Raw genomic sequence first — 27420 nt, 5'->3', positions numbered from 1 at the left:
ACATTGAAGTGAAGAAAATGCTAGATAGAAACGCGATACTCTATATTGCAGCATTTGGATACTTAAGGACAAAAAACAAAACTGTCGGAAAAGATACGTCGTTTGGAGAGCGGTTTGTACATGTGTCCGGAATAGCTAATCTATCATCACCTCAGGTACAATCAACATGACAATTCATCAGAATGATTACTTGCAAAAAACGAATGCTGCCTTTCATCAAAAGCTACGATCATAATCATTCGATTTGGCCCGATTTGGCTTAGTTTTAGCTATTCTAAAACTGGGATGATGTGGTATAGATCCCATAAAGTCGTTATCGTATCAAAATTAATGTACGTCTTACACAACGTCTAACCGAGAGAACTTCGGCTCTGATTAAAAGATTCTGAGAAGTTCAAACCAGAGCTGGCAAAACCTTATGGCTTCATTCAAGCTCGAATTTTTATAGGAACGCATTATTGTGGTATTTTCAATATATATGTTTTCAAACTTTATTCCAAAATGAAATTCATAAGTGCGATAATACAATTTTTAGGTATCCGTATTACCACGGAGACAGATATTATCTCGTGCAACGACTCATTTTTAAACGTTGAAATCTCCAATTGCCTGTTCCAGTACCTCAGCCTCACTTTAACTGAAAATCGCAAAGCTGGACTCAAGTCTGCCATGAAACTTTTGTAGATCAAGCTTATTGCTTTAGTTTTATGATCGATCGTAAAGATAAAATCAATATATTCAATCTTCGTATGGCCCGAGGTGTTTAACGGTAGCTTCAAGTACAAGTAGTTCAACGAGGAGAAAGATTCATTATCTGTAATCCGTCTTCAACAAGTAGGACACTGAGATGGCAAAATTTAATATCAACATGTAAACATGTATGATTTTAGTCGTCTAGTTCTTTTCCTTGCTCAAACTCCAGAGCATGAATACGAACCCATTGATTAATTTTGGATCATTGGTCGTTCGTGGTGCAGCGTTATGTCATATTAAAATTATCCTGTTGGCTTTCATCATTAAGAAAAGAATCATTTCATCACCCCGTGCAAGCCCCTATTCAATGGAAAGTGGCGGCTTACCACAATTCTAACCTATGAATACACGAATATTGTCGCTCACGAGAGGGCGATTTCTGCCCCGCATCGACATCAATAATAGGAAATTTTCACATTGCACTGGTGAACTACATTTGCTACGAGCACTATTACCATGCCCTCAAACCTCATAGCATCACACTGAACCGTCCTGTTTCTGGCGAATGCGGGAAGGGGAGGGCAGAGGGCAGTATGGGAATCTAGTCGGCGTCTCACGATGGCAAATAAATCATGTGCAGATTTATGAGGCCACTGCACTCTGGAAACAATCCGCGCGTCCGAACCGTGAACCGTGTTGATTCATTGATTGGCATTAAATTAAAAGGCTCGTTGTTCTCGGTGGGATTACTCAATCGAGTGTGGATAGTTAGTGGGGTGGGTGGCTAGTGCATACTGATACATTTTAAGGCGGAATAGCAGGTTAGCAAGAGCGAACGGGATGACTCACGGGCAGAATATAATTGGAATAAATAATGTGGGGTGGAGCGGGATTGCTTACTGGTTTATACACGAATGCTTATAGATTGAAGTTGTTCACATTCTACTTGGTGTTAAATGTCACACATAAAACAATTACATTTTGATATTCCCCCTAGAAATGGTGCTTAAGTAGAAGCTCGAGTCTGAGAAAAGTTCATTCAAAATTGTCATGCCATTTTTAGTTGTTTGACTTCAATAAACCACTAAGAGAGGCATGCTTATAGTTACACTTAAAATCGAGTTCCAGAAGACCAGAAGGTTAAGAAGGTCACATTTTTATGAAATAAAGGGTGTGTCACATCAAATTGCATCACGGAAAAAACGCTGTAGAAATTTAATTTTTAGGAATTATATCTTCAGCTTTCGCTTATAATCAGATAGTGTATAGATCACGTTGGCCATGCTTCACTGTCAATTTTTCGTAAATTTGGAAAAATGTCGTCGAACGAAAAAGAGCGTCGTGAATTAATCCTGTGCACTCATTTCGTGAATCCGGAGTTGTCACATCGGGACATCGGTAAGATGCTGGGAATCGTCCAATCCACGGTCAGCAGAGTACTAAAACGATACTTCGAGAACCTAACCATCGACCGGAAGGTGAAGAACGGCAAAAATGGATGCTCCGTCAGTGAAAAAGATCACAAGCGCGTAGTTAAGCAGTTTAGACGTGATCCGAGAAGTTCGGTCCGGGATGTCGCCAATAAGCTGAATTTGTCAAGTTCATTCGTCCAGCGGACCAAGCAGCGGGAGGGCCTGCGTACATACAAGGTTCAGAAGGCTCCTAACCGCGACGAAAGGCAAAACATGGTGGGGAAGACGCGAGCCCGGAAGCTGTACACCGAAATGCTGACGAAGCCGCATTGCCTGGTAATGGACGACGAAACCTACGTTAAAGCGGACTTTCGTCAGCTGCCGGGCCTGTTGTTCTTCTCCGCAGAGGACAAATTCAGCGTTCCGGAGGAGATTCGCAAGCAGAAACTATCCAAGTTTGCCAAAAAGTACATGGTGTGTAAAGCGATCTGCTCTTGCGGAAAGCGGAGCGCCCCCTTCGTGATGACCGGCACGGTAAACGGGCAGGTTTACCTTAAGGAGTGCCTACAGAAGCGCTTACTACCACTATTGAAGCAGCACGAGGGCCCGACCATCTTCTGGCCGGATCTCGCTTCGTGCCACTATTCAAAGGACGTGTTGGAGTGGTACGAAGCCAACGGGGTCACCTTCGTGCCAAAGGAAATGAACCCGCCCAACGCGCCGGAGCTTCGCCCATTAGAGAAATATTGGGCGATTATGAAGCAGGCCCTCCGGAAGAACCCAAAAGTTGTCAAATCGGAGGCGGACTTCAAGAGAAAATGGATTTCTGTTAAAAAAAAACTACAACCTGACGTTGTACAGAACCTTATGGACGGGGTAAAGAGGAAGGTGCGAGCATACGGGCTTGGGCTCGAAGTATGAATATAAAAAGAAAATGCCAAAAGTTGTTCAATAGTTTTTATTTTACTGTCTAAAATTTTCAAAAAGGTCGGTCTACTGGGCAAATTTCTACAGCGTTTTTTCCGTGATGCAATTTGATGTGACACACCCTTTAAAATAAACGTTAATAACTGCTTTCGCAATAAATGAATTTTAACAACTTGTACATACATCGATCGAATCGGAAATTCTCTCAAGATTTGTTTGGAATATGATTCCCTAATCCGGAACGGTTTAAATGAACGAAATTTTGAAGCATTCTAATTTGGCCATACATTTGTTCTACTCATTTGTTTGCTCACCTACCCGTGCTGTCAATAATGCGCAACATATGCATATGTAAGATACAATATTTATATACCACTGCGAATCATGCGCAGAGTTCGTTCTGTGGGCATCGTGGAGAGAGAAATATTGTAATGTAAGCTCCGCATGCTTTCAATCGAGTATAACTAACCCATTCGCGACTATAAATCACAGTCTCAGTTCAGCTAGCAAACATACAACATTGCTGACATTGGCTGATGCTAAGAGATTTTACAGAGGTTCTGCACGTTACATAGGAAGAATGGAGGAATGGAAGAAAAAGCAAACAGCGGTGCAATTTTGTTCGATGGGAGCATCGGATCACCATATTTCTTGTAGTCTGGCGAGAGTGTTCCTGTATTCTTGAACGACAAATCTATCCATCGGTCCTATTCCGAGTTCGAAAATTTCTCGATGCTTTCTGAAGTAATATCCGACATAACAGAAAGCGAATTGATTTTTAAAACTTTTTTGCCGGGAAAGAGCTTGTGTGATTGACCTTGTTATTGACTTTGTTATACCTTTCCGATCGATCATTTAATTTTCGTGAATTCAAGCATTGTTTCCGGGTTGAAAGTGGCGTCAAAGTACATTCCAAGTTTGCTTTGACAGCCGGATCTCGCGTGTGTTTTATTGGGAATTTTGTCTTGGGGAGTCTCAGTACTTTCAGTGGTGCTTTTCGCTCCAGACGTATAACGTGCTAAGCTGAAGGAATGCAGATGAAGAGGTTTAAACTACTGTTGGCAACACTTTCATCTTCTCGAATTTGGAACAAATTTTTGAGGCTTTAGGCGGAACAGGATACTGGAATGGAAAATGGAAAATTAAAAACGCGAAGATTGCGGTGAAAATGAAGAAGAAAGTTTGTTTCGAAACGGGTGCTATCGATGCCGCCACCATCACCACCCCACTACCGATTCGATTCGTTTTGCGAAAGATGCTGCATAATATAATTTGTGGATTATTTCTTTGAAGAATCATATTTTTGGGAGATGTAGTTTAGCTGAAAGATACTATAAAAATTAATTGGAAATTCATTATGTTCAGTGTTTAATTTCGCTCTAGACAGCGAGCAATCAACAGTACGTATTAATGTTGAGAGTTGTTTTATTGCTTTGCGAACCGTTCGCGCCCTTAAGTGCAAGCATTCATTTATTGGCATTTGTCAGTGCTACCAGATATTTATACTAAATAATTTATTCTTCAATTTTAATAATGTTTGTTCTCGGCGGCAATAATTTTTTAGTTCTACGTAACGTGTCTTGGAAACCACCTTGCTTTTTTTACGTGGGACTAAGTCTTTCCAAGACACGGTCGCAGGCTTTCGCAAATGTTTCGAGCACTTGACGAAGTCATAGATCCACTTAAAGAAAAAACTGATTTTCTTTTTTCATATTTAGAAAGTGCTTCGCTGAGAAAAATTTTCTGAAACCCCCAGGAATAGGGGAATAAACTGCGACATATGAGTGTATTGTTATGAATCAACCATTGGACATTTCTACAGGGCTAGAAGGAGAAGGAGAAGGAGAAGGAGAAGGAGAAGGAGAAGGAGAAGGAGAAGGAGAAGGAGAAGGAGAAGGAGAAGGATAAGGAGAATGAGAAGGAGAAGGAGAAGGAGAAGGAGAAGGAGAAGGAGAAGGAGAAGGAGAAGGAGAAGGCAAATTAAATGGACAAGAAAAAAGTCACTTAGATATCTTTAAAACAAAAAAACGCACTGAAATGGAAGAACTATTGGGTTAAGGTTGCCATCAAATTTAATCATAATCGGCAGCAATATTAAATGACGATTGATCATCCGTTGTAGAACGTTTGAAAGCAGCAGGAATGTTCAACAAACATAAAACTCGGTTTCTCATGAACCTAAACATAGAGACAATTCACGTCGGAAAGCCTTTTGTGGAATTCTGTTTCTGAAAAACTTGGGCCGGTCCATTACAGCCATAGAAAATAATCACTGGCCGACTTTATGGCTTTGATTCGGTAGAATCACAAAAGTGTTGTGCATTATTTATTTGCTGGTACCTGGTCGCCATATTTACAATAAGTGATGTTTATCGACGATTAATGAAGCATTTGAATGAAGCTTTAGAGCAATTCCAAATTAAATCGACAAATGTCAAAACGTGAGTATTTTTGATTCGAATTAAAGTTTGTATTCCGTTCGGGCTGGAGGAAATATGAAGCAGTGCTCGAATCCCCGAAAATCGAATGATCGATCGAAAAATATAACTAGTGAGCCAGAAAACACTCCCCAATTTCCCACAAGCTCTCTGCTGGAAAATTTAATGACCCTGAAAATAACCGATGGAATGAATGGTTTATGGAAATAGCTGAAGATGGTTGATGTATGATTCATTACTGTTCTCGCGATAAAAATACACAAGCGGGCCATATGTCGAAATTTGTGTCCTCATTGCCAATGCATATATTTCATGTTCTAGACACGCACACACTTAGCTATAGGCGATTCTATATTTGTATCATCACCACCACAACGCGTGAGATAAAAAATGCTTATGGTGTGAAAACCGATGCGAAGTACATTTTCATCTAGTCCCGGATTTGTGAACAAAAATTTAAAAAAAAGATCAGATACGCATTGTGATTTGACATCTTTCATTCACAACTCTCCCTCCAAAGCGATTAAACGTTATGAAAATCTTTTTTTTTTCTTTTTCTTTATTATAGTGACTTTCAACACATTTCGGCTGGTTCGTCACTTTTACTTACATTTTTGGAAGAATGTCGGGAGTGAGAATTGAACTCGTGATCTCTGCGTGAAAGGTATGGATGTTACCACTACGCAAGATCGCCTCCTCTCTATGAAAATCTTCTGCTTGCTGACTGAAGAGTGAATGTTTTTCCCAAATGCATGTTATAATTCTTTTCTGCGTCTCTGTGCTTCGCACTATACTTGCTTTGTGCATATTCTTAGAGTGCATTTGGAAGCCGAAAAAATTGTCCGTCTGTTCAACACTATAGTAAAAGAGAAGCAGAGATTGACTTATTAGACGATAGCAAATAGAGGGGAGACTCATGGTTCTCCGGTGATAACGTTCAAATAATGCATAAATTAAGCACGTGACATGAATCAGCCAGCACAACGTGGCAGTTGATTGATTTTGCTACAAACAAATAAAAATACAATGGTTTAGTTAATTTTCAAGAATAGTGTTTCCAACACTATTTGACAACTTCGTCTGCGAATGACGCATCTCTATAGTAGCATGTCCGAAAAAGGACCTGAAACTACTGAGAAGCAGAGCAAGGGGTCTAAAGCTCCTAAGGAGGGTGGTTGTAATAGCTGTTATTCGTGGTTATTGTGTATGTTATTATGGATAAACTCCAAACCCAGGAATTCCCTCTGTGAACTTCTCAGGTTGAAAAATATATCGTCTACTCGAGGAACATTGAAGTAGTTTCTCGGCGATCTTCTCATGTTGCCAAAAATAAGTCTCTAGAGTTTTCAGTGACGTACTACGACCGATGAATAACGAAATGTATGACCGGTCCGATTAGAACGGATATTATTTCGAAATTTTCGAAATCTCGTTTCGTTGAATACTTGAGAGTTCGCGTTTTCAGAATCACATCACTTACCACAGTGAATCCTGATTCTTCTTACTCATTCACGAGGGAATCAAGCTTTAGAGGCGACCCCATTCTGGCCGCATAAATTATACTAACATTCCTGCCCTTTTCTTGGTGATTGTATGGACGTGGCCAGCGTCGTTATTGACCATTTAGAGCTCGAATCACCGAAACTTGCACAATGAGAATGATTTGCTACTCCCAAGCATCGTTCAGTGTGTTCTTTGTACAATTTCGCTAGTTCTGGTCAATCACGGAGAGCAACTACGAAGTGTACTGTCTACCCAAACTCAAGCTCAAGAATTGTATTTCCATTTGACACATTGGAAAACCTCCACTCACCGATAGGACCGAAACACGGTAATTGAACCCCGCATTGACGTGAGAAAATCAGTTCCACTGTGTTTGAGGTTAGTTTCAAATCCAAGTTCGATCGAGAATACAGATAATTTATTACGGTAGGGCATGCTTCATAATCTACTTTATTAATGACACCGACAAATGGGAGAAAAAGGCCGCTATGGGCCCTTAAAACTTTTGCTAGCTTGTGGCAGCGTATCAAACTGCTTTGTCGGCTGGAAATTTTTCGTCTGGCGGAGAAATGCTACGCAAAAACTATACCAATATTGCCGGCAGTCAGTTCCGGCTGAGATGGCCATAAATATAGCGATTCTCCACCCGGGCCCAAGTTCCCAAACCCAAGTCCTCTCATCTTTTCTGGTTTCATCCATCGGTACAACCCAGCTGCCCCCTCGAATTCTGGGACGCGAATTGATTAGGTATAGTCAATTTTAATTAAGGCGTGTTATCAAAAACAATATACCATAAAGTGGCGGCGCGGTAGCACTTTCCGTACAACGGAACTTAATTCTATTTCGAGCGGTTCTGTTTTTGTTTGCTCCGCCAGAAGGTGCCCTCCCATCGGGGAATCGAGAAAGACCGCCGCCGCTGTCGGGACAAAAAAGCAGGCCAAACATAGCAGTGATTTCAGACGCGGATGCCAGAATGGGTGGTGGTGGCGATGATGCTGCTTCTGAGCTGGGAGAAAGCACGACAATAAATCACAACGGTTCATAAATCGATGAAACGGGGTTCTGAAATGATGCTTTTATGGTGATGGAAATGTCCGTGCACGAAAGGGTTCACCGTTTGCTAACGCCCGCGGTATCTATGGGTATTGTTCCCATGTTTGTTCGCACCGATTTGGAGCGGAGTTTGTACTGCGAGAGTGGGGTAATTCGGGGACATAAGTGGAAACGATTGACTCGAACACCGCTAGATAATTATCGCGGCGCATGTTCGAAGAAATAGAATGTTCAGTGTTCGAACTGAACATCACCTTTAAATACACTGCTGGTGTCTCCTTGGCAAAATCGCACCTTTCAAAAGCCACATTATACATAATCTGCTGCTCAGAAAAAAGTTATACCAAAACGATTTGCTACAGTCCAATTATTCGAGATTCCAATAACCCAAGTGGCGAATCGTGAATAAAACAAAAAAAAAAGCAAGCATAAAATATGTAAACGGAACTGATTGCACCTTTAATTGGCTACTTGTGCATTGATGGTGTGTGGTTCGATTCATGCAGAAGTTGCGCAATCGCGAAATTACGCACAAACGAAAAAATTGGAACATTTGCGTAGCAGAAAGAAACAAAAAATTGAAACAAAAACGGACATTCTTCCTTACTTGTATCGCTTGCCAAATCCTGTGGTCGTCTGACTGCGTTTTATATAAATACATAAATATATTTTTTTTTGCGAAAGAAAAACGAGAATTAACAACCCATACACTCGGCGCGAGAAAAGGGAAAGCAAATATGTAGTCGGAAAAAGGAAAACAACTTTGGCATAGGTGAGACCCTTGTTGTGTTTTTGCATGACAATCATGAATGTATGTTTATCTAGAGAATAAAAGCGTGGTTAGTGTTTTTGACAGTCACACTTCAGCGTGTGAAAGCCCTTAATTATTTTCTGCGTTATCCCGTGCCACTCACTGTTAAAAATGCTGTCCCGCCGAGACTGACTTTCACTGGGCATTTTTTCCCTTCATCTCCTGATCACGGCGGCACTGGACAACTCAACGTGTCTGATGAATTGCGAAAAAGGATCTTGGTGTTATTTTTTTGCACAGCCAATGCATCAAAGGTTCTCCGGAACAGGTGAGCTTTGGTGTGAAATGGGTCAGTGTTAACGTATTTTTTTCCCATAGTAAAATTAATACGTGAATTGCATTTTCATTAGCTTTCTCTGCGTTGGACATGAACAATTCGAGGTAATTGGTTTTTGTTTTTGCCGAGTTAAATAAAGTCGTTTGGCTGACTCCCTTTCAAAAAATTTGTCAGATCTTAGAATAATTCAAAACACAAGAACAAACTAGTCCCACTCCGGATGACTATTAGATGGAGTGTTTTGCTGATTTTATGAAACATGATCGAAGACGTCTTCACCGTCAGAGGTATGCTCATCATTCGGGTAGGCTCATCACACTAAAATACATTTGAAGGTCACCCAAAAGCTGTGGCCAAAGAAGCCCGACCACTTCGGCGACTTCGGTTTATCGATGAGCCGGCGACAAGCGCTACCATGTGTCAGTGCTGTGTCACATATTATCTTCTGGTATGAATAAATATGAGCTTATCGAGTGAGATATCAAATCTCATCTCGGACTCAAGATTTGAAGGTCATCCTTCCTGATTCGATCGTTACATAAGAAACGAGTTGAGGGCCCTACGAAAGGCTTGGATGGATGGCTAAAATTAGTGTGAAATACAAATGCGCAAGAAACTTTCTTGGCAGTGGAAAAAAAGCAGCTCACAACGCACAAACGTGGGGTTCAGACAACAGGCGACGAACTTTGCCAAGCGTGATTGCACTTTTGGAATTCGATCGACCGTTAATTGAGATCTTTTCATACATTTCACTAGTACTTTCATTTTTTCCTGTTTTTTTCCTCTCTTTGTTTCCACTGCAAATGAGACTCACAAATGTGTGGATATGCTGGTTCAAAATTGAAGAATGATACACTTTCGATTTCGAGTTTTTTTGCTTTTAATCGTCTCCCCACGCTGGCCTTTGGAGTGTGGACTCTTGAACTCAACATTGGTGAACAAATGAAAGGTTGCGAACGGATACTGTATACTTTGTAAACAGAAAACGGAGTAATAAAGTGTTTTCAGTCGCGCTGTGGGTTCCCGCAATTTCGTTATTATGCGGATAAGAAAATATCCATTTATGCTGATGTTATGTTTTTGAAAAATGCTGTCCAATCTGTCAGAAAAATTTGCATCAGTTTAATTGTTGGGTTTTGGCGCTTGAAGGATTTTTCAACTCTGTAGATTGAAGTATGACTCTATGGAATAAATTACTCAGCCTTTTGCAGCGATATGGAGTTCGAAAACAATTATCAATAAAAATGATGAAAATTCAAAGAACACTCAGATAAATCATTGAAAAGATACTTATTGATATATCAACAGTTGAAAACAAGCCTGCGAAGGTTACCCTCCCTTACAAATAGTAGTATTTATACACCCAAAGTAAATTTTCCGCACATTTTATGGCATCCCGATTTATTACATCAAATGAGCCGAAAAATAACAGAAAATGTTCTACTCCCCAATACGTGTATATCATTTGTATAATATATGATCGGTGTTAAGTCATGGACCATGTACCATGTACGAAATGGCTCAATATCATGTGCAGACAGAGTGGACCATGTGACATTCATTTGTATATTAAATTTAAACAATTTCCAATCGCCGAATTCAAACCAACAAAACTTTTTATTGAAACTAATAGGTACCTTGTCGAAATGTGCTTAAACCCGTTAGTGTGAGATGTGCACATTCTGAGTATATTAAAAAATAAACTTGGCTGAACGGATCAGTGGAAAATGCTGGTCTTCAGTGTGAATGATCAAATTTGACGATTCTATTGACGAATACTGTCTAAGATGATTGAAAATGGGGAGTTTATACTTAACATGTTTGCCGTGCAATCATATTCACGCCAGCAGTAGATGGCAGAATATTATGCTGAACGCAAATAAATGTTTATCAGTTTCATACTCACAATCCTTCTCGCTCTAATTTTCATAGCAGAATGGCACAGTTTGACTCACAAATGTTAATTGATTGAAAAAATATTTCGAAATTGTTCAGTCATAGTGAACCAACTCCTCAAAAAATGCTTCATTTGGTTCAGTCAGAATGGACCATGTTCGTATAGGCGGTCAAATAACTGCCTTTTTTGGGATGATACTTGATGTTTTTTTACATCTATCATACGTCAAAGTATTGCCAGAGAATAGCCAACATTTCTGAGAAAAATATTGAACGAAAAAATTAAATGATTTGAAAATTGCAGAGCATTAAACTTTATGTTTGTTTTTCTCGAAATCATAAAAATGTCTCATGGTCCGATCTGACTTTACATCGACCATATATGCTAGAGCCAATATGAACGAGCGAAATAGGAGACACATTTAAATGAAAGCATATGAAAGTTTTTCGTATAGTTAGCAAAATCACGGTCCAGACAGAGAAAGGTATGCTCTCGTTCATGTTCTTCTCTATCCTCTCAGAAAACACTTTCCAACTTCATTTTATGATGAGATGTAATATTATCACGCTTTTATACAACAGCACTGGCATCTGTATGGATAGCGTGGTCGTGTGAAATAGCTTTGCATTCCACCCGGCCTTGGTTCGATCCCCATTTACATACATCGTATGGACTTTTTTTAAAATTTTATTTCGCACAATCCCAAATGAAATGAGAAGAGAAAACAGAAAGAGATGTCTGCTTGCATACATTCAAACCTTTTTTAAGCTTTTAAAACAGCTCATTATTTGCGCATTAGACCCTCCAGCACACGAAATAGCTATATTTCTGCCAAAAATTAAATGTTTTCAGCCAACGCTAGTTTGGGTGTATATACGGTTACAGAATCAACATACGGGAGAAGCGCATAAATAGAAATAAAATTCTTTGCCGAATATTTGAATATTTCTGAACTCAATACGTGATAAGCATTTGAAAGAGAATATTCATATAACATCAAACATTGATTTTTCGGACCATCGGTTAATTTTGAAAAATCATAACTCAGGAACAAAAAATAACCCCTCTCTGATTTTTGGATATGTTATGTAAAATATCCTCAGCATCAAAGAAAAAAATTAAAAAATATAGCGCCCTCGGTCCCGAGACCATGTAAACTATAAAAAACAGATGCAATCACTAATTATAAAACCAAAATCCAAATTTAATTTTTTTTGAGCATAATTTTTTTTTCAAAAAAGACTAGCTAATTTGATATGTCGTTCATCTGAATCGGTTCAGTAGTTCAAAAGTTATGATTTTTTTTTAAAGTAATTTTTAGAGATCCGTGACCTCGCCATAAGTACTTCAATCATTAAGAGCGTCATTACTCATTTCGAATTAATATTTTTGCACATGTGGTTGGAAGAGACGAAACAAATAGAAGAGTGCGTTCGATGGATTTTTATGTGTGTCGTATGATAATTTGACGCGGTCACGACAACTTCTACGATGTATTGAGCCGTGTCAACAATCCATGGTCGACAAATACGCAAACGAACGACTGCGATTCCTACGACACAATCAACAGAAGCGGTTTGAAAAAGAATACATTCACTTGCGAGACGCTATCATAAGCAACACCGACTCAGCCTTTCCTGTCGTCGAGCCAAAACGTATGCACTGTCTTGACAGCACGTGTGTTCAAACGAAAGAATGAAGGCTTTAGAGAGCTTCATTACAACGTTACACGTATTCCGTCCAACATGTTGCTGGATGTATTCGGTGGATTGACAAAATGGAGGATTACATTATGCACACATTTTTAGTTTGATTAGTCGACAAAATACACCCTGAGCAAAAGCATACTTTAATTTCCTCGGAAACTCTAGATTCACCTACTAATCAACTACTCTCCTGTATTCTGAAATCCGATCGAATCAGAATTACCCGAACGGATCGCATCTCAAGTCCAATCGAGTTGTTCCAAATGTGGCTACATTGCCACGCAATTCCACATTGAGCTTCGTGTTTCATTTCTGTAAAGCGTCATGAATCATGACATGTCATGAATCTTCGGTTGAATTGAACACACTTTAAAAATAAAACATAATAAATGAAAAAAGTACTCTACCGAAAAAAAAATGAAATAGGCTCTAATATGTGTTCTGTATGACAGAGTAACACATTCTCTGCATGTGAGGAAAAATATTGAACGAAATAAATCTCTGATGATTCTTTATATTATGGATGAAGATTTGGTGGTGATTTATGGAAAAATAGATAAGCTACATCTATGCCTTCTAAGTATTTAAACAACATCAAGTTATAATTTTCATTCAAATTTTTATAAAAATATTTAAAATTTTGTTTGTTATCTGATAGAAAGTGCTTCACGAATACGGATGAATTATTTCGATGCTAATTTCTCGTCAAGACAAAATTGCCATTTTTCATATCACGATTCAATTAAAGTCGATAGGATTTCAGAATGCAACAGTCAATTTCGATCGAATCGTGAGATCCGATCGAGGTTCGAATCAATTGGATTCCAGAATATGGGTGACTGTTTGATGTTGTTATCACAAACATGGTACATGTTACCCATGCGGAATTTTAAACTTTTATCACCATGCATGGCAGATGGAAAATGTTCAAAGCGTTTTCCAAAATATTTCATCAACGACACGATCACAAGTGTAGGGGGATATACAATTTATTAACGATGAAACTCTAATAATGGTGAATAATCATTCACAAATACCAAAAACGCAGACATTGACGGACTGGAAATCGTTGGGTAGTACAGGGGAACTTCGATATAACGTACCCAACTCTGCATACTTGGAATCTCCTAAAAAATTGGACTTTTTGAAAAGGGCCAGTTTTTTGTCTAATTTTTAACAAAAATTTATAATTCAAAAACTATAAAACCTACAAAATTTTGATCAAAGAATGAAATGTAGAAAATTGGAAGGTGTTGATTTGCATAAAAAATACAATTTTTTTTAAATTACAATGAAAAAAAAAATTTTTTTTAAATCTCAAAAAAAAATTCAAATGTAATAGCGCCCTTCCAATGTATGGGAGATTTGTTGGTAGTAGCATGGACTAAAAAAAAAACAAATTTCAACTTTCAAATTATTTTTTAAATTTTTAAATTTTTTTTTTTTTGAAAAATTGTTTGCTATTTAGAACAATGCAATCTTGAACAATTTACTATATTTTATTGTTTGACCAAAATTCTGTAGTGCTTATAAAAATACCTGCATGAAATGCAGGAAATAATTAAATCTTTCCTGAAAAAATACAAAAAAAATTATAAAATGAAAAAAAAAATTAAGAATTAAAACTTGTGTTTCTATAATATTTTTTTCAAACTCTGAACGAAAATTATATCAATTGTATGGACTATTCATATAATTTTCGTTCACTACCAACAAGTCTCCCACACATCGCAAGAAGGGCACTTTCTCCGGGGAAAAAAGGCAAGCGGTCATTTTATCCATTTACCCTCAATCAACAGTATGGAGGGAAACATCATGAGAAAAGTTGGCTTCACCTTCTAGTTGGATGTTTTCAACATTATTTACCAATTCTAACCACACCACATCACAATAAAGTAATATGAACTATGTTGCTGAGTTCTTTATTATGTTTCGATATAACGTACAATTCGTACAATTTTGAAAGCGAAATGAACGTTATATCAAAGTTTCCCTGTACCGTATTCGCCTCAGCTGACCAAACATTCAATGCTCATATCAATGTCAGCTCTATAGTTCGGTGAAGAGCAATAAATACATTTGCAAGTCCGTGAATATAGCAAGCATTATGACTGTGCTTCAAATACAGAATACCGATGTGAACACTCCTAGATTGAATCACAACGACGAAATAATAAGCTACTAAATTGGCCGATACATCGCCCCAATGTAGTTGTCTGGCGTATCTTTGGTTTCCCAATTCACTAATGGGACCCAGCAGTTATAAATTTAGCCGTCCATATTGAAAACGGCAATCACGTATTTTCCACCAACGGGTGAGGAATTTTACGAAATTAATATTGATTTTCTTTATTTTATTTTTCTATTCTACGACAAAAAGATATTACTTTTAAACATTCATACACATTTAATATTGAGGAGATCAAACATGTCAGTTACGTTAATAAAATACATTGTATTAAAAAAAATATGTTTGATTTTTGTCGACGGTCATCGTATATAAAGCTGCATATACTTTTGATCTACTTGAAGAATGAACCGTAATTATACTTGGGAAGACCATGTTCCCAAGTATAATTAGACTTAACTTTTTTACGTAGTACTATGTTTTATGTGGATATTGACGATTTGCCTAACAATCGAATCGGAAATTCCCAAAGATTTGTTTGGTGTACTATAAACTACGATTCCCTAATCCGAAAATGGTTGAAATTTACGAAAATATACTTCTGCTATACATTAACGAATTTCTGTGTTTACCTATCCTCGCTTCCTCGCTGTTTTCAACTTGTTGGATACAAATAAGCTGCTCTATGGTTCAAAGTCTGGACTTGAGTCGGGACTTTATTCGCACCTTCTCCCGACTCATGTCCAATCACTGTTCGTTAGACGCGCTAATCTTTCGTATCAATCTGGCCGGCAGCAATATCTGCGTTTGTGGCCGAGGTTACCACGACATCGAACACGTTGTTTGGTCGTGTGAGGTGTATCTTGTTGCCAGATCGAATTTAGAGAACTCCCTTCGGGCTAGAGGAAGGTAGCCCAATGTGCCGGTGAGAGATGTGTTGGCTCGGTTAGACCTTGATTACATGTCCCAAATATATGTTTTCCTTAAATCTATCGATGTTCGTGTGTGATTATCCTTATATCCTTATACCCTCCATTTCTTCCTTTGTGAGTAATTGGTCCGCTTGCTATAAACAGGAGAATGAAATGTAAATTCACAATAGATGTACGAATAGATTTAAGAATTTAGTGTGTGTGATTATCAACATTGTAATAATTTCCTTATACCCCATCCTTTTCCTGAGAAAAATATGTCACCCTTCTAATCTCGAGTCCACCGCGAGTAATCGGTTTCCCACATTACTAACCATAGATTTAAGAAAATTGTTCATATATATATAGTTTTAAAAATATATTTAAGATTTCGGCTCCTTTAAACTTATGTAACTGAGCCTGTATAAATAAACGAATTTATAATAATAAGCTGCTCGCGATTAGAAACCACAGTCTCGCACCAGCTAGCAAGCAGACAACAATTTTTACTTTTTCTCAAAGGGTTTTGCTCGATACGAAGGGAAGAATGGAAGAATGGATAAATTCAAGATATCGCATACTCAGTTCCAAAAGAGAAACGAAACAACATTCCAAAATACTATCCGAAATGACAAAATAAATAAAATAAATTCGTAGTTTTACAACAACAATGTCTTAAGTGTTTCTACACTCTGTCCAATTCCCAAACCTGTCATCTGTAACGTGAGACAGAATCAAAGATGCACTTTGCCAATGAACAGTTTTTTTTCGAACGGTCGTTCATACCATAATGATATCTTTACTATTTAAAATCTATTGGATTTTTTTGAATTATTAAACATAAAGGGCTAACACGAAATTATTGCGACGCATTCAACAGGGCATAACTTTTTTACCATTGGGTAAAACTCAACCAAATTTTGAACACTTTCTCATTGATGTCTACATGCTGTCAAACTCGAAGTCGTGTTTTTCGATTCAACGAAAATGGAGGTGAACCAACGCGAGTCGAGAGAACAAATTCTTTCCAAACACCTGGAATTTCCTAACCTGTCGCATCGGCAGTTGGGAAAAATGTTGAACATTCACCATTCAACCGTCTCCAGAGTGTTGAAGCGGTTACAGGAGCGGTTGACGTTGGACCACGGCAAAGGAGCTGGAAGAAAATCGGGACCGGAGAACAAAAAGACGGAGGGAAAGGTGAAGCGGATGATTAAAGCAAATCCCAACGTCTCAAGCCGTGATTTGGCTAAAAAGATCAGCATGTCGCAGAGCTACGTCCAGAATGCAAAGAAGAGAGCTGGACTACATACATACTAGGTACAGAACTTCCCAAATCGCGATGAGCGGCAACAATCGACGGCTAAAACTCGGGCACGGAAGCTCTACGAGAAGATGCTGACAAAATATGGCTGCTGTGTGATGGACGACGAAACGTATATAAAAGCCGATTTTAAGCAAATTCCGGGGTTGGAGTTTTTCACCGGCAAGAGCAAGTTCGATGTGGACGACAAATTTAAGAAGAAGAAAATGTCGAAGTTCGTCTCCAAATATCTCGTTTGGTAGGCCATCTGCTCTTGCGGACTGAGGAGTGAGCCTTTCGTGACAAAGGGCACAGTAAACGGCGAGATCTACAAATCTGAGTGCCTCGAGAAACGCCTTTTGCCGTTCTTGCAGCAGTACGACGAAGCTCCGCTATTTTGGCCAGATTTGGCATCATGCCACTATTCTAAAAGTGTCCTGAAGTGGTATGAGGCCAATTCTGTCCGGAGCTGCGCCCGATGGAGCAGTACTAGGCAATAATGAAGCGGGAACTTCGGAAGAGCAAGAAGACAGTCAAAGACGAGAAGGACATGTTAAGAAAATGGAAAAAAAACTGAGAAACTGCTACCGGATGACACTGTAAAGACTTTGATGGAGGGCATCAAGCGAAAATGCGTTCAATTTTACACTCCATCGATTAACTTTTCTTTTGATTTTTGAAGTAAATATATGTATGAAACTACCCTAAAATTTTGGTTTGATTCTAAACATTATAAGAAAATTGGCATGACATTTTCGGTGTCGCAATAATTTCGTGTTCCCCCCTTATAATAAAATTAATTAACATATAAAATATAAAATATAAAAAATATAATTGAAGTAAAAATAATATTTGTTTTATTCGTTCAGAATTCGAAAAAAAACGTCCGAATTTTGAAAATCCACACTACAATACCCTCTTACCATGTGCCGATGGTAGCTCGCTGTCTAGAAAATGGACTGGCTGGAATAGAAATCGCAACAAAACTTTCATTCTGTTGCCCAGTTAATTGTGGCCAATCAGAGATTCTCGTTTAGACAGTGCTTGATATCTTTCAGTTGTCTAGGAGTTCGTTTCAAGAAAATTATATAATTTTCTTCATTTCAATATGTGCGTAAAAATATTTCAGGTCAATTGATGCAATCATCTCTGCGATCTGTCGAGAAATGGTCGAGTTATAAACTTTAAAAACCTCTCGCAACATGTCAGCAGCGTCCATGAAATACACTGTGCAAAATTTGATGGGAGCCGTCAAATCTAAGATACTGTAACAGGATAACTCATTATCCCTTAGCACATTTTTCCTTTCCCACACATTATTGTTCCACATCATAAATTTCCATTCTATCAAGTGCAACCAAACACTCCACATTCCCAAAATAATGAAACACTAATGTCATCCAATAATAATAAACAATATTAGTCACCCAGCTGTTTATTACTTCCCATGCTTGGCGCAAAACAAAGCGCTTTCTCTCTCTCTCTCTCTCTCTCTCTCTCTCTCTCTCTCTTTTACCGTTCATTGTTTAATGTTTAAGCCACGCCTAGCGGCGTGCTTAGAATTAAGCTTTGTAGAATTCAAGACAATGATTGGAAATACAGGCATCTGTAGTTCGCGCAACGCGATGTAAATTGTTTTTACTTATTGAGAAAAGCCACCGGGTATGGTTATACACATTTCATGGCGACCGTGACCGAACACGAACCTGCAATCTTCAGAAATCAGCCATCTACGTGAATTATTCACTCTACTGTCTGTCAACACTAGAGGCAATGATAAAACGTGTTTAACCGTTTGAGGACGTTATATGTTGTATGCCAAAAGTATGGAGAGCGCGATATCTCTCTCTTTTGTGTTATGTTAACATTGTTGACAAATTGAATAAATCTAGATTCTATCGCTATTGCACATTTTTCTATGAAATTAAGAGATTTTTATAAAACAATTGAAAGGCTACCAAGGCGAAATTAAAGGCGATGTGTAGAATGTAGTAATAAAAAGGACGCAAAAGTTAAAAGATCAGATTTACCTAGCTCAATTTGTGAAAGAGGATTTTACGCGGTTTGTGCACCAAACACTAATTTGTACTTTTGGTTTTTTTAATATAAAATAAGGATTTAATTTGTGATTCATCCTCTTAAAGCCAGAAAACATTTTTCTCACATAAAAAACAACTACAAGTATCCCAAATCTCTCAGGAGGTGATAGGGTATCATATTTGGTGAAAAAATCCTTCTATGGTTGAAAATCCTACTATGGTTGAATTTCAACAATAACTTACTTATAGACTTTTCTTTCGGGCTCTGTTTGCCTCAAGCTGGATCTACTTCAAAAAGTACGCTACGTAAGACGGTTCTGTTGATTTCGATTGAAAGACTCTCATTCTTCATCCTTTTATACAGGATACAGTTGTGAAACATCTAAATTGGTGGATTTAAGAAACATTTTGAAAATAAAACTTTAATATCAATTTTGAGTTGTTATTATTAATTTTATTTTAATTTTTTTTAATTTAAAATCTCGATTTTTACTTTACAATTGTACTTATAATAGCGAATTTACGTTCACTTTAATGTTAATGTATTACATTTTTTCTTGAAATGAGTCATATTTGAAATATAAAAAAATATATATTTTCTTCGAACTGTATAGAATCGAGTCCATAATTATATATTATTGAATCAAATATATATTATCGATTCAGTATATTATCGAGTCCGGCCTGTATATTCAGCCATTCCATGCAAAACCGATATAGTGGTTCTCAGATTGGTAATTTTGATACTTATCGACTTAGACTTCAATCAATTTTTTTCGCAAGTAGAATATTTTTTAAGAAAAGAAGAATCATTGCTCATTGCTCAATTTGATATATCGATCATCTGAATCGGTCGATTAGATCAAAAGTTATGATTTTTTTCAAATATTCATTTTTGGAAACATTTTGAAAAAATACTACGAAAGCCTTAATCGCCTTTATTAGCTTCGAATAAAACGAAATATAATCGATCAATGAAGCAAACCACTGATATATTACGCATAATATTTGAGTGTAACATATTGTTAAACATTTTTTTATCAGTCGGTTTTTAGATTGCAGATTCACTTGAATAATAGCTCATTAACCTCATGTTGATAATCGGAGTACAACACTTCGGATGAAGATGTTCAGATGGCCAAAATGCCACAAAAACGTTCTTTTAATTTTGTCTTCATTTTTAGGAAGAAAAAAAAACAGGAAGGTATCGAGAGCTAAATCAGATGAAAACGACGGATGATTTACGACACGGCACAGTGGTCCAAAAGTGCAAAAACGTGATCGTGAGGGATTTCTCCAAAACGGTTAATTTTACGTATATGATGTCTTCGGAGAAGTTTTAAGGTACAACGAGGGCCACCTTTTGAGGGCTGCCATTTTGAAATGAATCCCCCTAAAAGTGAGATCCAAAATCCATTTTTTTCAGCTTAAGAGATAGGAAGTTGGTGTCTTCATAAAAATTATAGCTCTTATCAAAACAAACAATTTTGCTGAAAACATCAACATTCTATCCATTCAGGTAACAAAGTTATGGGACATTTTTGGTGAAAAGCACCAAAAAATCATATTTTCGTCCTAACTTTTCCTCTTGATGTTTTACAATTTTACAATGTTTAGAGAACTTTTTTGCCTAATCAAAACACACATTTTTGACGCACGTTGTTTTTTTCTATCTCTTATATATTTGGAGATATTGGAGTTTTTTATGTTAAAATTGACCTATTTTTGAACTAGGATATTTCATAAAGGGGCAGATTGGGGCAGACCAAACCGATTACAAATTAAAGTACAAGCAAAATGCTGCAAAACCACACTTCAAGTGTCTGTATCCACCTGTATCTTCAAAAGATACACATAATTTAAAGGAAGGCCTCCATCTACGTTTTTTTTTTTTTATCTTCGCTTATTTTTCGTCGGCCTATTTCCGCCACTTTAGTGCCAATCACCGACATCAGGGAGGCGACTCCACCTGTTCCTACCTATCAGACTCAACAACTCATGAGCCGGGCCAACTTCTTTTACTTCCGCTCCGAAGGAAGACGTAACCAGAGATTTTTCGCCTCAGAAAATCCCAACGACGCCAGCTGGGATTGAACCCAGGCCGATCGGATTGTGAGGCTGTTACGCTAACCATACAACCACTGGCGCCGTCTACTCCATCTACGTTATCCTGTTAAAAAAATATGTTATATTGAATATAGTTGTTTTGTATACATCTATATAATATTTTTTCTGAAAACCTAGTTGACGACGGCGTGGGATTTTGAAAAATGATTTTTCCGTAAGTTTCCGCTTTTATTGGCACAATGGAGGTTAGAAACATATGGGAATCTGATGCATCTTCGTCTATTCTGAAACGTTGTTTATATTGCCTGTGATCACTGCTCCCATCGAATCCCCATTTAAAAACCATTGTTATTTTTCTAAGCTCTTCATCCGAAAAGTTTTCAACTATTTCAGTAGAAGCTTGAAATATGCGTAAAGCAGTGTGATCCAAAAATTTTTGTAGTTTGATTTCGATAGAAGTTTCGGTCACATGAACAAACTGCTTATCTGGATAGCATTGTTCTTTCGCTGCTAAAATCTTATGATATGAAGGGTATATTCCAGCATTCCTCAATTTGGCACTTTTTCGAATGTTAACGTATTGTGACTTTCTTAAATCCTCGTCGATGATTAACGTTAATGCTTTTGAATGCGAATATGGGTTTATTTGGGGAAGTTTTGATGTTTGCCACGAGTTCCACATTTTTGTCGCACGAAATGGTGAAGTTTGTGTGGCTTCTTTGACTAAAGATGCCGCGTACTTTTGTCCAGATGAACGCAAGGACATTTGAGCCGCATAGGCTAACTGATTCGCGTTGTGAACTGACCGAAGCTTGGCTGTTCTTCGCCTTTTGACACAGTCAGATGTTTCTATGAATGATTTCAATCTTCGCTTTGTAGCACTAGAAGTTGATGGAACACATTTCAAAATATGTTCTGGCAAACAAAAAGGTTTGTTGAAATAAACTGCATTTTTTTCGAGAACTTTTTCTAATGTTCGGTTTTGTTTCTTCCAAAGTCGGTTAAAATATTTGCAAGTATTGGATAAATATTTTTCAATTTCCGGTACAATATCAGGTGTCAATGTCGTATCTATTCCAAAATGTTTGGACACTTCTTCTATCAGGTCAATCATGTTAATTTTTATCACCATTGCCATTTTTCCCAAGCATAAACACTTGTTGATAATTCATTTTTCCTGTAGATATTTGTTAAGAATATTCTATTATTATGTTATGTTATGTTATGTTATGTTTTGTTATGTTATGTTATGTTATGTTATGTTATGTTATGTTATGTTATGTTATGTTATGTTATGTTATGTTATGTTATGTTATGTTATGTTATGTTATGTTATGTTATGTTATGTTATGTTATGTTATGTTATGTTATGTTATGTTATGTTATGTTATGTTATGTTATGTTATGTTATGTTATGTTATGTAATTTTTTTTAACAGGATAACGTAGATGGAGGCCTTCCTTTAAATTAAGTGTAACTTTTGAGGATACAGGTGGATACAGACACTTGAAGTGTGGTTTTGCAGCATTTTGCTTGTACTTTAACTTGTAATCGGTTTGGTCTGCCCCAATCTGCCTCTTTATGAAATATCCTAGTTCAAAAATTGGTCAATTTTAACATAAAAACTCCAATATCTCCAAATATATAAGAGATAGAAAAAAACAACGTGCGTCAAAAATATGTGTTTTGACTAGGCAAAAAAGTTCTGTAAACATTGTAACATTGTAAAAAATCAAGAGGAAAAGTTAGGACGAAAATATGTTTTTTTGGTGCTTTTCACCAAAAATGTCCCATAACTTTTTTACCTGAATAGATAGAATGTTGATGTTTTCAGCAAAATTGTTTGTTTTGATAAGAGCTATAATTTTTATGAAGACACCAACTTCCTATCTCTTAAGACGAAAAAAATGGATTTTGGATCTCACTTTTAGGGGGATTCATTTCAAAATGGCAGCCCTCAAAAGGTGGCCCTCGTTGTACTTTAAAACTTCTCCGAATACATCATATACGTAAAATTAACCGTTTTGGAGAAATCCCTCACGATCACGTTTTTGCACTTTTGGACCACTGTGCACGGGTGCTATTTCGAGTAAAAAATCATCGCAAGATTAGTGACTTGTAACATAGAAATATATTTCTTCGGAAAAAACTAATGGAGATTTAACATCACAAAATATCGAGGAATACTATCGAAAACATTTTCCATAGATTCCGGTGAATGAAAAAAGGTTTGTTTATTGGAATTTTCCATGATTGGCATAGTCTAAACAAAAGAATGGAAACTTAAGACTCATCGTTATCTGAATGCCTTTCTTTCCGAACCCCTCAAAATGGATAACAATGTTATATATATCAATAAAGTTTACAAATAAATTATTATATGTACTGCCTTAAATTTTTTAAAAAAACTCCATCCAAAATGGTGAAACTGATCAAAGAAATTTCTATTTTATTGGTCAAATTAACAACTTCGGATCAGTATAATGTGTATCACCAATGCATAGATTCTCCATTTATTCAGCGAACATGCAAATATAAGGAGTATTCAAGCAGTTATTGTTTGGTAATACTAGAAAAATTATTATAAATTTGAAACATAAAATACTTCAGTCAGCGCACTCAAAAAAATATACGTCGGAGATTCTCTTTGTGCATCTGATAGTTTACTATGAAAGTTTCCGAATATTAAAAGCCGAAAATAAATATTTGCATACTGCTTACCCGGTTATGCCATTCCGGAGAGTATACAATCAAACGTTTACTTTCATCCTCATGCCAAATGCCCATAATTGCAGGCGAACGAGCGGAATATAAATGATATTTTGGCTCGGGCTTCGGAGGCGCCAAGAAAGCTTACATCAGCCCTTAGCTAATCAGTCATTCCTGGGGCGCTGTAAACAAACCGAAACCATCACAAGCGAAGGTATCCGCTTGCTGCCAAAAAACAATGTGTCAGACAATCCAAGCTACGCAAATCGCGCCACGGCCACTCCTAGGTTGCATTTTGTGAAACGCTACCGCTACCCGCTACGCCTAAAACTTCCGGTGATAATTTCACCCCGACTCAAGCGTTGCACCATACTTGACGTATGACGCAGGCAAGCGGAGCAAAACCAAATCGCCGAGCCATTGAGACCTTAGTTACATGGTATTAATACCCAAAAAATATGGCGTGAACACATCGCTCATTTCGTAGCTCCGGCTCATAATGCATGAAGTGTGGAGATGATAGTAGGAATTATGGGGGGTGGAACAGCGTCTTGTGGCCCTATTCGAGACCACATCGCTACTGTTTTGGGTCGACTGAGTCAATACCAGAAGCCAGTAGCTGAAATATATCGCAATGAATGCCACACGATTAGCAGTGTCCATACGGAATCAACGGCCTTGGGGAAACCTAGGTATCGTAAAAGCTTTGTAGTCTATTATTAAAGTCTTATACGTAAGTGTGTATTTTCCAAGTGGGATGTTTGTTTGGAATTTGAAACGATGAATTGGTTGTTTGGTTTTAAATTACTATCTAAGCTAGGATCAAAAGCTAATAGTTCAGGAGTCTTAAAATAGTGCTGTTCGAACAAGAAAAGCTGTTTATATGAACCTGAAACATATCGTTGCTCAAATAAGTATAAAGTACACCAATTAACCGTTCACTTTCATTCTCCAACATTACCACAGAAACATGTAGTCAATAAACAATCTCAATTAAAAAATTAACTGTCTTGTGGAGAACTGTCACTTTTCTTATATGACTGCCACCATAGACATATCTAAGTATGACCCACGTTCAAGTGTCTTTGCAATCGGTACCGCAAATGTAAGTCTGTCATGCGGAGCAGAGAGGTTTGTAATTGCTCCAGCTCTGATACCTATCAACCGCACGTTGAATGGTGTCCGACTACTGGAATTAGCCCACTCAGCCATGGATGTTTACCACAGCCGAAGCCACAGTATTTCAAGGGATAAATTTCTCTCTCGCATGGTTTAACTTTTCCAAGAATGGCGTAAAACCACGCCGTGCGGGCGGAAAATACGATCTTCTAGGCAGACTTGTCTGTGCCATTTATTGGAGCCACCTATGCATGCGTGATTGTTGATGAATTTGCAATATAACCGTATCTGTAAAATACGGTACTGCCATTCTAAGCATAGTTGTCCCATGTTATTTTTTGATAAATTTTCCCTTTACTTCATAAAACGTTGTTTTTATATACAATCTTTCGGAAAACCACAAAAAACTTATTGTTTGTTCCCAGTATTTCAAATAGCAACATCAAGATCAATTGTTCCATGTTGATATTCTGTGCCACCATGCATTTTCGAAATCAAGCTTGATGGATCAAGTAAGGGGATCTTATCACATTTCATCAAACAATAATTTAATGCTTATAAAAAACTCGGTGTGTTGCTAAATTGATTTTTGTAGAGGAAAAAACGGGAAAAAATGTTTTTTCGAACCATCGGTTAACTTCGAAAAATCATATCCCAAAAACAAAAAAAAAAACCTCTGAAAAACGATTATAATTAATAATTGCGAAAATAAAGTCCATTTTTTTGCGAGTACAATTTTTCTTTTATAAAAAACTAGCTAATTGGCTTCAATTTGATATGTCGATCATTTAAATTGGTTCAGTGCTTCAAAAGTTATGAATTTTTGAAAAAAGTCATTTTTAGGAAAAAGTGGAAAAAAAATTTTTTTTTGTAATAGTTGCGTAGAATCATTCTTATTCATTCTTAAATAAATATTCCACAAATAATAGTATGTAGCACTTTTAAAATCGAATCAATAGCAACCGCAGTGAAACGAAAACTGGAGGTGGAAACCTGCAGTGTGATTCAATCATAAACAAACACTCTTTACCTGACGAACCAGCCTACGATTGAAAGCCTCTTAAATAAAGATAAAAAAAACACTCTTTACCTAAAGGTATAAAAACCGAAACGAAGCATATTTTGTTCGAATCCCATCACAGATTTGAGATTCAATTTTTTTTTTGAAAATATCAGAATTGCAACGGCGACTGAAGAATGAAAGTATTTCTCAAATGTGATTTACTATAATTCATTTTTTCTTGGGTTCTGCACGTCAGTGGAAGCTCTGCACTATGCTTGATTTGTGCATAATCTAAGAATGTATTCTGAAACAAAAAATGTCGCAGGTTCAGTAGCAAAAGCCAGAAGCAAAATAGAAACTGAGGAAAATAAAAATAACATACCCAATATTTACAGTTTGCACAAAGCACAAATTGGACCAACTAAAACGTGAGATTGAGCGCGTTTGGATAATGATTGACATTGACAATATTTCAATCGTTCGTTCATATAAAAATATTATTATGAGAGATGCATTTATATTCAGCCATTCCATGTCAAATCGATACACATAGTGTTTCTCAGATTTTCACAAAAAGAAGTAGTTTTGTTCCTTGTTGCAAAATACTAAACCCATTTAGTTTTCATTAGGGTGCCCATTTCCATTTTAGGGTGGTTAAAAAAATCAACTCGCCAAAATGTTTTTTTTCTTCTAAAATTTACAACTTTCTAAATACTCAATCGATTCTGATGATCGACATATTATATTTAAAGGCAATGAGCTAGTCTTTCTCGGAAAAATATTACCCCTGCAAAATATTTGAGTTTTGTTTTTGTAATTATTGATTGTATTTGTTTTATGCTGTTTACATGGCTTTGGACTAGAGGGTGCTATATTTACATATTTTTTCTTGGAAGCTGAGGTTTTATCTCTACATATCCAAAAATCAGAGAGGCGTTTTTTTGGGTTATGATTTTTCAAAGTTGACCGATGGTCCAAAAAATCATTTTTTTGCAAGTTTGTTTTCTATTTTAGGGTGGTCCGAAAAATCACTTTTCCTCTTTTTTTTTTTTTCCAAAAACGGCTTTTCCAAAAAAAAACATAACTTTTGGACTACTAGACCGATACAGATGGATATTAAAGTCAACTTGCTAGTCTTTCTCGGAAAAATATTACACTTGCAAAAATTAGCAGTTTTTTCTTGTATTCATTGATTGTATTTGTTTTTTTGCTTTTTACATGGCTTTGGACTGCAGGGTGCTTTACTTTTTATATTTTTCCTTATAAGCTGAAGGTTATTTACATAACATATTCAAAAATCAGAGGCGTTATTTTTTGTTTTTGAGTTATGATTTTTCAAAGTTGACCGATGGTCCAAACAAATTATTTATTACCCTTTTTCCCACCACTAAAATTTATAACTTTTGAACTACTGGACCAAATCA

At 37.0% G+C, this 27420-nt stretch overlaps 1 protein-coding gene across 2 annotated transcripts in view; it reads right to left on the bottom strand.

Moving 5' to 3' along the window:
• The window catches only part of LOC129779968 (protein spire), a 434695-nt gene that overhangs the window by 171120 nt on the left and 236155 nt on the right, over positions 1-27420 (bottom strand). For both annotated transcript variants that reach the window (XM_055787780.1, XM_055787781.1), the window contains exon 6: positions 8634-8666. In XM_055787780.1, coding sequence (XP_055643755.1) covers positions 8634-8666 — 33 coding nt within the window. The remainder of the gene's footprint in view (positions 1-8633; positions 8667-27420) is intronic.

Source organism: Toxorhynchites rutilus, chromosome 3 (assembly GCF_029784135.1).
Source record: "Toxorhynchites rutilus septentrionalis strain SRP chromosome 3, ASM2978413v1, whole genome shotgun sequence".
NCBI classification, from domain to species: domain Eukaryota; kingdom Metazoa; phylum Arthropoda; class Insecta; order Diptera; family Culicidae; genus Toxorhynchites; species Toxorhynchites rutilus.
Note: the sequence above shows the minus strand (reverse complement) of the source record. Positions and strands in the feature narration are given on the sequence as shown.